Source organism: Hydractinia symbiolongicarpus, chromosome 4, assembly GCF_029227915.1.
Source record: "Hydractinia symbiolongicarpus strain clone_291-10 chromosome 4, HSymV2.1, whole genome shotgun sequence".
NCBI lineage: Eukaryota > Metazoa > Cnidaria > Hydrozoa > Anthoathecata > Hydractiniidae > Hydractinia > Hydractinia symbiolongicarpus.
Window position 1 is genome coordinate 12168053 of NC_079878.1, and position 12153 is coordinate 12180205.

Here is a 12153-nt window from a genome sequence, read left to right on the forward strand (position 1 = left end):
GTTTCCGGTCTGTATAATTATTCAAACTTCTTCGTTTAAAGCTCGTAGTATGTTCTGGAAAAGTCAAAACATGAGAAAAATGTTGTTGTTGGTCATTACAGATATTTCTTAAGTTCAAAGAAGTTTAAGGTTATAAGTGATGTTACTATAGTACGTAAAATATTTTTAGTTAAGTCAAAGATCTTAGTTTTGATGTTTTCTAGTAAGTACATCTAAAACCTACTTATTTTCACCCCATACAGTCACGATAATTCTGTAAAAAAATGTTGTTATGAAGATATATAGGTACTTAGAGCCTGATTATATGAGGTGAGTGCATCTGGATTGGCTCGCCATATGCTCAGCATAATAAAATTAAACAGCTCGGCAGTAATAGAAGATCACTATTAAAAATAATTGACATTATATGAGGCGAGTCAACCCGCCTAAGGGGTTGGCTCGCTTTTTTAACCCGGGACAGGTTGGTTAGGTGGGTTGACTCGGTTCATATAATATCACTTTGCCGAGACGGGCGCCGGGTTAAAAATGAAGAGCATGTGCATTGCGGTCCAAAAACAGTAAAACAATAATGGCGAGCAAAAAGCTCGTTCAACTAACTTTCGTGAAGCTCATTCAACTTTGAATGCCCTTTTTAACATCACGGAACGCATTCGGCAAGCTCTTGACGATTGCAACTTTGCCTGTAGAGTTTTTGTTGACTTCCAAAACTTCCTTCGATACTATTGACCACATTATCCTGATTTCAAAATTGCATCACTAAGGAGTTGCATTAAATTAGTTTAAATCTTATTTATCTTATTTATCAAGTATTATAAAGTGAGACAGGAGTGTTGGTTGGGTACTCTTTGTCATCTAGCCACTATCTTTTCGATGGGAATGAAGAACAGTAACCTGAGTACGAAGTTTTATTGTCCAGACAAGAATAGAATAGTTCTTAGTTTTGTTATGTTCTTTTGAAAAAGCTTTTACTGGAACAAAGTTTTCTTTCTTTATTCTTTTTAGTTTAATTTTGTTTTGTCTATAATCGATTATCATAAGTTTGAACAGCCGTTGTAAAATCGTATTTGTTTTTTCTTGAAATCGAGGCCAGAAAAATATGGTACAACAACACGTTACTCACATTCGAATTACTTTTGGTTTTGTTTTGTGGTCTTCAACCGGAAGAACCAGTTCGTTAGTCTAGCCTTTTGTCAATTGTGTAGCTGATTATCATTCATTTGAAGATACGATGTACAAAGGATTGTAATTTTTTATAATGGTATTGCTTGACAACGATGGGGTAAGGTTATTTTTACTAGCTAGCTACCTGGCTACATTTTTTCGATTTCAAACATTTCTACTATTACAAAATTGGATCTGGAGTGCCTCTCTCCCCATTTCCCAATAATATATGCAAATGTCCCTGAAAATGTTGTCTTATATAGACCTTTTTCGTTTCCAAAATCTACGATATCTTTCAGAAATACATGGCTTTATATTGTTTGGATGAGTAGGAAGAGTAAAAATTAGAACGTTTCTAGTGCATCAGTACTGGCTCTTTAAGCTTAAAATCGCTTATAGAACCGGTAAATTTAAAAATGGCATGTGCACAACAATATTTAAGAAATTGACATGATATTTGTTAACTGAATAAATTATTACACCTTCTGGATCTTAACAATGCAGTTTTTTTGTTAAATAATCAATGTGAATGGCTTATATAAGAGCTACCGGTGCTTTAAGCTGAAAGCGTTCTGAAGCTTAAAGTTCCCTGGTTTTTTTGTAAAAGAAAGTAGACTAAGAGTGCCGGGTTTTTTTGCAGTAATACTTAGAGAACTGGTTTTTTTCGTATGACTCAATAGACTAGAGAGCCGGATTTTTCTATAGGACTTATTAGACCTAGAGAGCTGAGTTTTTTGTAAGATACTTACAAGATTTAGAGTGTCGGTTTTTTGTAGAAGACAAGGTTACCTTAAAGTGCCGGGTTTTTTGTAGAGATATTAGAGTGCCAGGTTTTTTCATGAGACTCATTAGGAGTGCCAGTTTTTTCGTGCGATTTAATAGACTTAAAGCACCGGTTTTTTTCAGAGATAGTTAAAGTGCTGGTTAAAAGTTTTTTTAAGGAAGACAAGTAATCAGTAACTTCTGAAATAAAAGTGGATATTGAAGTACTATATGATCAAAAATGCAATGCGAAGAGAACATTCTATAATTAGAATTATAAAACCTTAAATATATATTTATTCACTTGTCATGCCATATCTCCAAATGCTGCTTTTGTGGACTGTATCTGCAAAAAAGAAAAAAAGTAGCATAACCAAAGAGAGGCCATTACCTTTGGCCCTATAAACTCCTGCCAGAATTTGAACCTGGATCTCTTATGAAATTCTTCACAAGAATCTTACCCTTAGACCACAGGGGTTTTAACAATTCCTAACGAACTGTGAAAATTGCATTACAGTAAAAACTTACGCAATAACAGCGCTAATTATGAAATTCCGTGGTGCGTTATTTGTCACGGTCATAAACCCCACCTCAAAACATCCAACATTATGTAATGGCAGCATGAGTATGAAAGGAACCCTCTTAGCTTGTTACCAGACTGCCTTAATAAAAGGATAATATGCCTCTTGTTCTTTTTTATTTAAACTTGAGGAAATTATATAAAAGATCTTTTACTGGAGATGAGCCTCTAATAATTGTTGAAGGCAAATATTAACCAAGAAAAATATAACAATTTGAACAATTAGGTGTGCATTGAATAGGGCATACTTAACTCACTGACAGGATTTAATTGCAAGTGTTTTCCATCCTTAGACACTCTTACAGCTATGGGAAAGGGGCATCCTTGTTGCATACTTCTATGGAAAACATTGCAAAATAAAAGAGCTGACAATTTAGGAGAATCTTCTCACTAAAAAGCATAAATAAATAAAAAATTACTTACGATGAAGTTCGCAATCCTGATTTGAACGATCTTCCTCCGTTTTACACATGCATACTTTAACTCGTAATACTTCAAATCAGGATTTAATTCTTTTTTAACCCTTCCCTGTGCTGTTTTTATGGTTCTACAATCCCTTATCCACAATTCAGTATATTTTCTGTGCTTATACAAGCTAATTTTTTGTTGTAGTTCTTCAAACGAAGAGTACAACTGACGCAACGAGAGTTGCTTTGGAAAGAGCATGGATGAGGGATGCACGCCGTATGCATGGTGTAGAGATGAATCACGTGTCCTAAAAATTTACTGGTTCTTAAGTTGAAGAGCCGGCTAAAAATTTACCGGTTCATTAGTTTAAGAGCCGGTACCGGTTCTTTAGCCACGCCGTAAAAATTATATGTCCATCACAAGAACGTTATATGCATAGCAACATAAGTGACAGAAGGCACCCCTTACCATAACTTTAAAGCTTACCTTCTACTTTAAAACAAATTAATCTAAAAACACTCAAAAAAGTAACTTTCAGAATAGGTGTTCCAGGTGGACAAAGTTCAGTGAGTTACTTTCATTGTTAAACAACAGAGTTTATTGGGCAGTCAGAGATATTTGCAAATTAAGCCATGATAGTCTAATTCATCTTGGATAGGTTACTTAGGCGATTTACCTCTCCTAATAAGGCTATCAACATGATTTCCACTGCCTATCATTGTTACTTAGCTTAAGTCACAACGAATTTATTAGCTAAAAATAATCTATTAAACCTCCTTTTGATGCCCAAATATATTTTTCTTTATTATTTGTCAGAAAATATGGCATTTGTTTTAAATTAAGAATGTGTGCGCCCTATTATGGCTCCTTTGTTTTAAGGCCACAGTTGCTTCTGGAAAAGAGCTAAATTTATTGTTGCATATTTTCAGCATGGCTCCGCATAATAAGACGATCCTATGACTTTTGATGCATTATTTTTTAGTCCAACTATACAAAATTTTGCTCTAACAAAGATGACCTAACGACCAACCAAATTCAGAAAAAGTGGTGGTTGTTGAGATAATAAGAAGTAAAAGAAGAAAATAATTCTCCCGAATAGGAAATGATCTTCTAACTAATCTATGAAAAATCTCCTAAGCTATACTATCCTGATTTGACGTAATAGTCTAAATTGTGGTTGTCCCTGATTGTAGGTTAAAAGGTCAGTTGTGTGAGACCTGCATGGAAATTGTTACAGTAGTGAAATATGAAATTGGTTAGGTGGATGTGTCGCAACAGTTTAGTTCAGATGAGCTATAAGAAGCAGGTTAAATATTTGTAGCGTTAGAGATGTTATCTATAGATCAAAAGATTGATTTGATTGAGACACTGGAGAAAGAATAAAAGAGGATGGGTAAGAAAGTGTTGGGACCTAATATTTCCCGCAACTAAGCTTAAAGATGACCAAGGAAGACAGGAATGTGTAGCAGACTCTTAAAATCCCGAAAACACTAAAAAACACAAATTTGAACAAGTGCCCTTAAAAACCCTGTAAATGTTTCAAAAAGCCTAAAATTTTGTAATAGCCAGTAATAGCCAAACAGACAAGTTGCATTTTTAAGATGTAAAAAACACCTTTTTTCTCCTATGGCTTTTGGTATGTTTCATCACAGGTTTCAGGGAGATATATGATAACTATAAATTACATCCATTATAGTCTTTTATGCTGAGGTTAAAATCTTTTAAATTTATCAAACGATAACCCTGAAAAATCACAATATTACTCAGTAAATGACCCTAAATTTGATCCAAAAAATTTGCAAGGAACTAACGCAATTAAGTAAGATTGGAAAAAGGTCATTAATATACCCTGCCTAATCCATGCTGGCATGGAAAACGGACATTTAAGCTGATGTTTAATAAAATTGGAAAAACAAATAATAAGATTTAAAATGTGTAACAAATTTTTTTACAGCCAAAATCAATCATAAAATTAATATAATTATTGATAATCCAATGCAAGCTGGTGCTTTTGAGCACCAATCAGACATACAAACGTATTACCCAAAAAAAATGCGCAAAAAAAAGAAAGAAAAAATATAAACTTGTTCAAAAATTTCATGAGTGAAGATAGTATATGTATTCTTTTTTCTTCTCTTTTTAGTTTTTAACCCAATTAACAGCACTTTTTAACAAATCGAAAACACAAGGAACTGTCTATGTGACCATGAAACAATGTAAGTTTTTCTTTTTCAAGTTGTTTATCCAGATTGATAATATGATTTGAAAATCACATATAATATTTAGATCACGGCGAAACCAAACCAAAACCTAGAAATTTAAAGACATCAGATCCTAATCCACACGCCACTGGTGAACCACGATGTTTATTTCGTGCAACTAATGGAAAGAAAAAACTTTCAACTATAGTGAGTATTGAGATTAGTCAAATCTTTTCTAATTTTAATTTTTATAATTTCTGCTATGCTTTTTATGTTTTTAGGTAATGCATAAAGATGTAAATAAATTCCAACTTGTGAGTACTATTTTTGACATGTTATCATTCAAAGTATATACAAAGCTGAAGATATATTAAATAACGTTTAGTTAGTTAATAAAAACGGCAGAATTACAACCACCACACCCCCTTGGTTTACATGCTTCAAAAAAACCCAGTATGTAGAAAGTCAATACAGATGGTGTAAAATTATAATTTTTTTTACACTTGTCCTAGCCCTCGTTATTCGCTCATGAAAAAGCTTGCATAAACTGTTACAACAACTTGCCACCTCGTGTGTTTTGATATTGAAAGGTTAACCACCCAACCCCCTGGTGTTCTCAAAAAACACCAGTTTAAACACCAATGCAGATGGTGTAAAGTTGTAAATGTTTTACACTTGTCACAGCAACAACTTGTCACCTCGTGTATTTTGATATTGGAAAGTTATTGTTTTATCTGCTTCTCATCTAGCAGAGAATGCTAATGGTTAATTAACTACTGGTCTACAATATGTTGCAGTTTGCTATTTATGTTTTATGTTCTCTGTCTTTAGGCGTATGCATCGTTATTGAAGACAAATATAGATAGTTTGAAAAAAAGGGATAGAAAATCAAAGAAAAACAAAAAATCGAAAGCAACTCAATAACGCATCGTTGGATTGCATGATCTTTTTATTTGAATATTTATTTGAATTTATTTTCTCGGAAAATAGACGATTTTTATTCCGGGTATTTTCTTTACCATAGATACACGGTATCTTGTGTTCGTAATTTTTTGATTTTTTAACTACTTCTGTTACGGCATGTCGTAATTTTATGTTAATCCTTTACGGATGGCTGATTACTAATAAAGGTTTTAAAATTATATGTATAATTATATGTAAAGGTTTTAAAATTATAATAACTATGTTATGCATCAGTATATTGTGTCGTTAAAGATTGATTAAAAGACCTAGCTGGTACATTAGCCAGCTATGGTTTTACGTATTGCAATTTTGCGATTTTATATGTGTACTTAGTCATCTTTTTTAAAAAAATATGGTTGCTTATAACAGGTCGACCAAAAACAGAAGTGTTACAGGAAAGTGTCTCGAAAATCTAAGTGAAGTTATCTACCCTACAAAGATCCAAGTATAGGTTTGTTTTAAAAATGCTAGTCAAATTTTAAGTCAATTTTTAGCGTTTTTTTTTTATGAATAATATGCGTTATTTAAACTTGTATGATATGCAGTAGCTTTGCTCTGTTATCTAGGCTTGCTCTGCCATCTCGAGTATTTTTAAACATTTTATGCTATTGTTTCATGATGGCTTTGCATTTGAACGGTATAAAAAATTATAAAAATTAGGCTACAGAACCTAAAAATCGAAGTTACGAATTTGGTTGACTACAGTCGCCTAATTAGCACCATGTTAATTACACATAATGTCTTTATAATTTTTGTGTCTTTTGTAAGCATTAACGAGCTAGCATTTGGGCAATATAGTTGTGAAAATATAAACGCCTTACTTGTTTTCAGCATTATTATTATTATTATTATTATTATTATTATTATTATTATTATTATTATTATTATTATTATTATTATTATTATTATTAGCTACGATATTGAAATTTACTGTAGAGAGAAGAAAATAAAGTGTTGTTTCAATGTGTTTTCGTGTTGTTGATTCAACTAACCGCACGGTGTAGCGGACATAACAATAACGTACAAAAGTTAAAGGGTGTCGATTATTTTGTTTGCTAGTTAATTTGGAACGAGGAAACAAATCCAACGAGAAACCTCAATTTGCTATTTCAAATAAGATGAAACGTCCCTTGTGAGGTCAAAAAAAAAGTTATTGGTTTGATCTAAAAAAAATTTCAGTGTTTACGCGAAATCGCAAAAAAAATGTTTGCTTTGGAGACACGTTCAGCGAAGAGAAGAGAGTTTCTTAATAAAGTTATTTAAGGAAAACACCAAAATATCTGTTTCACAGAGGTGTTCGCTTCAAGGAAGTTCTCTACTGCTTCGCCGACGAGCAACGTAGTGCCGTCAAAAACACTTGTTTGCTATTTTGTGCAGCAGCCTTCATTCAAGATGCCGGTTTTCTGAATCGGATTTAAATTATTATTCTCTTGTAAATCAATACGTTATATGAATGTTTTGAGATTAGGTTCTTTAGATGAGGAAGTATGTTTTTAAGTGCGACAGATTTTGTGCATGAAATTAAATCATAAAGTAGATTATTTGAGAAAAAAACAAAGTAGCGATGTCCGAGATAGGTACGACGGTTAATCTGAGGACTGGAATTATAGGACGAACAAACCCGTGGACTATATACTACAAAATAGTTTAAGATATCTCAGTATATTATATGCAACAAAATTAGTTTTGGCGTATAACATTAATTAAATCTCAGTCCTAGTGAGTTTTTTTATATATATAGCTAAGAGACCAGGACGAAAACCGTGATTATATTGCGAGTTAATCTTGCGTACAATCTGAATGTAAAAAATGCTGACGAAAAAAAAACAATTATTTTGGACAGCGAAAAAAAAAATTGCTTTGTGATTTTAATTTACAAATTATCTATAGTTTTTTATGAATTTTTCTGCTTTCTTAACGTTTTTTTAAGTCAGTAAACGGATACGTTTTTACTACCTGTTTAGATATCTCGTTCTTACAGTCGCAAAAAAGAGCTATTATCAGCAGAATGTTTTTTCATGCAACCTTCTAAAACAACTTCTTACAGTAGAACCTCTTCAAAGCTGACTGCATAAACATTTACTAGGGCCAGAGAGTTGGAGGCAATCTCATCCCCAGGGCATCTTGTATCTTTTCTAACATCAAACGACAAGAAGAACATGTTCGTCTCGCCGTCCCGAGATAAAAACAGAGACAACAGGCGCTGGAAACGAGGTTGGGGTGGAGGCTAAATTCTCTCCTTCCCCTCGGGCATTTTTTTAATAACATTTTGAAGCATACAGTATTAAGGGTTAAATTTAGTGACTTTTTATCATTTTTAAAAAACAAATTTGTTATGACGTCACACGGAGACTCGTAAGGTGTTAAGTTAAAATAAATCAATCAAATAATTTTACCATCTAGATCGTTCGCAATTCTGTATGCCAAAGTTTATGATTCACTGTTTAGTCGTTTTAAGTTTCGACAATATATTATGCTGTTTGCACCGAATTTCTTTTTATCCCAAATGTCTTTCTTTCCTCGTCACGTTTGTAGGCTCTTTAAAGTCCCCCAAATATCCGGTCTTTTGGAGAGGGTTTTTGATGTTAAATTTGAACATATTATCACATTTAATAAAGACAGCTTTTTTGAGCTTTACGACTCCTAGAAGATGGATTAAAAGTCCCTTGTAGTTATTGCTTGACGAATGAAAAAAAGACAAAAACTGTATTCCTAAAGATCATAAAGGGAAAATTTATTTAATTTTATAAAAAAAGGATTGATGATGTCAGATTTAGGAGGCCAATTTTTATCCGAAATATGGCATAAAAAACGGGCGAAAAGTCTATTTATTTTATAGAGGTTTTAAAATAAAAGTTTTGAAGATCTTAATATTTCCCAACCTCGTTTCCAGGGAATTTTGCGTTGTTGAAATGAAGTTGAACGGCTCAGGGGCCAGAGGACCCCTGGGAACGAGGTTTCTATTTTATACCGCGACGACGAGACACGGTATACAAAAGAGACAAAGAACACTGGAACAGAGGTTGGCTTCAATTTAATCCGTATCTTAGGTTCTGTTTACATTGGACGTAAACAGACAATCTTGTTAACAACTCTTGCACAATTGCACAAAATCTGATAACTCAACCTAAAACAGGCTATGGTAATCAAATCATATTAATAACGGATTCATACACAGTCAATTAGTGTTGTAACGGGTAATTTAAACAACTTTGAACAAGATCGTGCGAATGCCAGTATAATCTTCTTTGCGCCAGCTCTGTTATAAATACATTGACGCTTGCATTATCGTTCCCTTCTAGACAGAATACTGGAAAAGAAAAAACATGCTTTCCATCTGGATGGGAAATTAAAGCAGGCAGCAGCTTGTTTGATTGTTGTTTTTTTGTGTCTATGCGTGTTATTTATTGCATTTGTTTTTTGTTCTATGTTTTACAAGCTTATTATGTTACCATTTACTTTTGAACTGGAGCAGATAAGTATAGATGAAAAGGGAAATTTGCGTTCTGGAATTTTTAAATGTTTTCCAATGCGGCTTGTAAATTCTGTTTCTACTGTAAGTGTTGGCTGCTACGTTATAACGTGTTATTTTGTAAACGAATAAGTATGCGATATTGGTGCGTTGATGATGTAAAAGACATTATGGTTTTATATAGAGAAATTATAAAGCAATGGCTGCTTCTCGCACGTGTTTTTTTAATTTCCTTTTCTTAACTATTTTTACATAAAAAACAGGAAATTTAGATCCAAAGTTGTAGCTTTTGTGAGTTTTGTGACAAAAAATACATAAAGAAAGAAGTTTTGAATCTGCGAGGAAGAGCACTAATTATTCTAGACGAGTGAAAATTTCCCAACCTCGCTCCCAGGGCCTCTTCTCTCTTTGCATGCTTAACGCTGTCATGTATTAAAAAGAGACACGGAGGACTGAGCACGAGGTTGAGAATACCAGCATTATGAATAACACAGAAGTTCAGGTCAGCATTTTATTTGTTAAAAGTCACATGCATGGTTTCGTGTTACTTTGCGTCTACACGCGAAAAACCGTTAAGTTGTTTTGAAAACAAATAGTTTTGCAATTCTCCTACACAATTTATGGAGGTTCGTATTGCGAGGATGTCTGCTTTGCAAGGAATATTTAGTTCTACGACAAACTCTGTAAATAAGTTATATTTTTGGATTCTTACTGCTGTGGAATTAGAGTTGAAACATATTACATACTCAAACCCTCTTAAATGTGTGTATATTCTGCACGTTTAAAGAGTTGTTCTTGTAAACTTTCTACAGTTTTTTAAAGGGCGTGTCTCTTATGCATTTGTTTAAAAAAATACCAGAGACATGGTAGTCTAAATTGGTGCTACTACAGTTGATATGCTGATATTTTTAACAATCATTATTTAGATTTCTGTCGGAGCTTATACTATTACAATCTCGAACCCAGGATCTGTATCTTTTTTAGATATGAGGATGAAAAGCATTTCACAAAAAGCTACAGGCCCTGGGTTTGAGGTTGATGTGGTTGCATTAGGGGCCATTTTATAATTACGTAACGCCTGAGGGGTGTGGGTATGATAATTTTTGTTATTTTTGTGTATGGTCTACACATGTCATTTTGTATGCAAAATAAATGGCTCTGTTATATCTTTTTTCATATTAAAGCACTAATTTGGCTGATTAAGTTTTACATAAAGGTTTTTGATACTATAGGAAATGAATAGATAAGGCCTGAAGATTCGAAATATTATGTAACAAAGTAGGTTGGGGGTGGGGGGGGGGTGGATGATACTAGATTAGTTACGATGGGGTGGGTGGGTGTGAAAAATTGGCAAATTTAGTTGTTACGTAATTTTTGAATGGTCCCTTAGATTTCAACCTTATTTCAATGCATTATACTTTCTTTTCTTGAAACAGCTCATCCTAATAAAAAAAGAAGGGTCGTGTGCTTAAAAATTGTTTATATTATTTAGTCATAAAACAACGTTGACGAAATTTTAGGCTATGCAACCAACCAATTAAAAATCTAGGTTTTTTGAGTTCTATGCACGAGGTTTGCGAGTAATACACAAGTCATCTTTTCTACTACCATAGCAGAGAAAATGTAATTCTGGGTCAACGAATTTGTGAATTTCGTGAGGAAGTATTTTTTGAATATAGATCTATTAAATCTTTGTGTATCTACTGTTAGTTAGATAGCATTATTACATATTTTTAATCTTGTAACAATTAAATTTATTGAATTTAATACTGTACTAACACTTTACTACTGTATATACCTTTGTTTACGAAAAATATCTATCTATATCTATATACTATGATATTGCTCTCTTGTAGGACTTATCCATAAACCATCAATTAAAAAAATTGATTAAAAGCTATTCATTGGAATTTACAATAGATTTTTTTAATCAGAAAATATAAATAAATTAATTTTAATTAATTTTTCTTTCATATGTAATTTGTCTGGTTACATTAATCATGATAACTGGGATGTTTTCGCAACTTTCAATTTTCATTGATAAACCAATATAAATTGTTTATATTTGTATAATTGCATAAATATCTTATAAAGAGTGCCGACAGATTTCAAAGTTCAAAGGTTAAACTTTACAGAACATCATAGCAACTACAGATGACTCGCAATCCTACAACATTTTTAAACGGAAAGCTGGATTTTGAGAGTTGTCCCCGGGACGAAGGGTGGGATCTTGAGGATTTCCCCGCGATGGAGGGCTGGACTTTGAGGAATATCCCCGCGACGGAGGGTCGGATTTCACAGTTTGTTCCTGCAAGAAATTATATTATGAATGCTATTACCGCAAAAGACATGCTTACTACAAAGTTACACCAATTCTGTTGTGACAGTGGTTTTTGAATCATAGATTAATTCTTGCTCAAGGTTGTAGCAACGCAACATTTTTTTAAAAAAGGATTAAAGGTGTTAATAATAGACGTTTTAAGATGAAAATTTTGTCCTAATTTTTCGAAAATAGGATTGTTAAAAATCGATACAATATTATTAAAATAGATAAAAATTAGGTATTTGAAAGGGACCACTATACGTCTTGGAAGCCACCAAGATTA

General features: G+C 33.0%; 1 protein-coding gene across 1 annotated transcript; it reads left to right on the top strand.

Moving 5' to 3' along the window:
• The first annotated feature begins 1089 nt into the window (after positions 1 to 1089).
• LOC130641318 (signal recognition particle 14 kDa protein-like) lies at positions 1090 to 7038 on the top strand. Its single transcript, XM_057448066.1, has 5 exons — positions 1090 to 1279; positions 5055 to 5127; positions 5198 to 5319; positions 5394 to 5426; positions 5944 to 7038. The coding sequence occupies exons 1-5, from the start codon at positions 1256 to 1258 to the stop codon at positions 6034 to 6036; spliced, it is 345 nt and encodes a 114-aa protein (XP_057304049.1). The 5' UTR covers positions 1090 to 1255; the 3' UTR covers positions 6037 to 7038.
• Positions 7039 to 12153: the final 5115 nt, after the last annotated feature.

Excerpts from the sequence above, each read along its gene's own strand:
- LOC130641318 (XM_057448066.1), top strand. The coding sequence starts at position 1,256 with ATGGTATTGCTTGACAACGATGGG. Across the intron at positions 1,280-5,054 it reads TATTGCTTGACAACGATGGG|TTTTTAACCCAATTAACAGC; the intron begins GTAAGGTTATTT and ends TTCTCTTTTTAG. Across the intron at positions 5,427-5,943 it reads ATGTAAATAAATTCCAACTT|GCGTATGCATCGTTATTGAA; the intron begins GTGAGTACTATT and ends CTCTGTCTTTAG.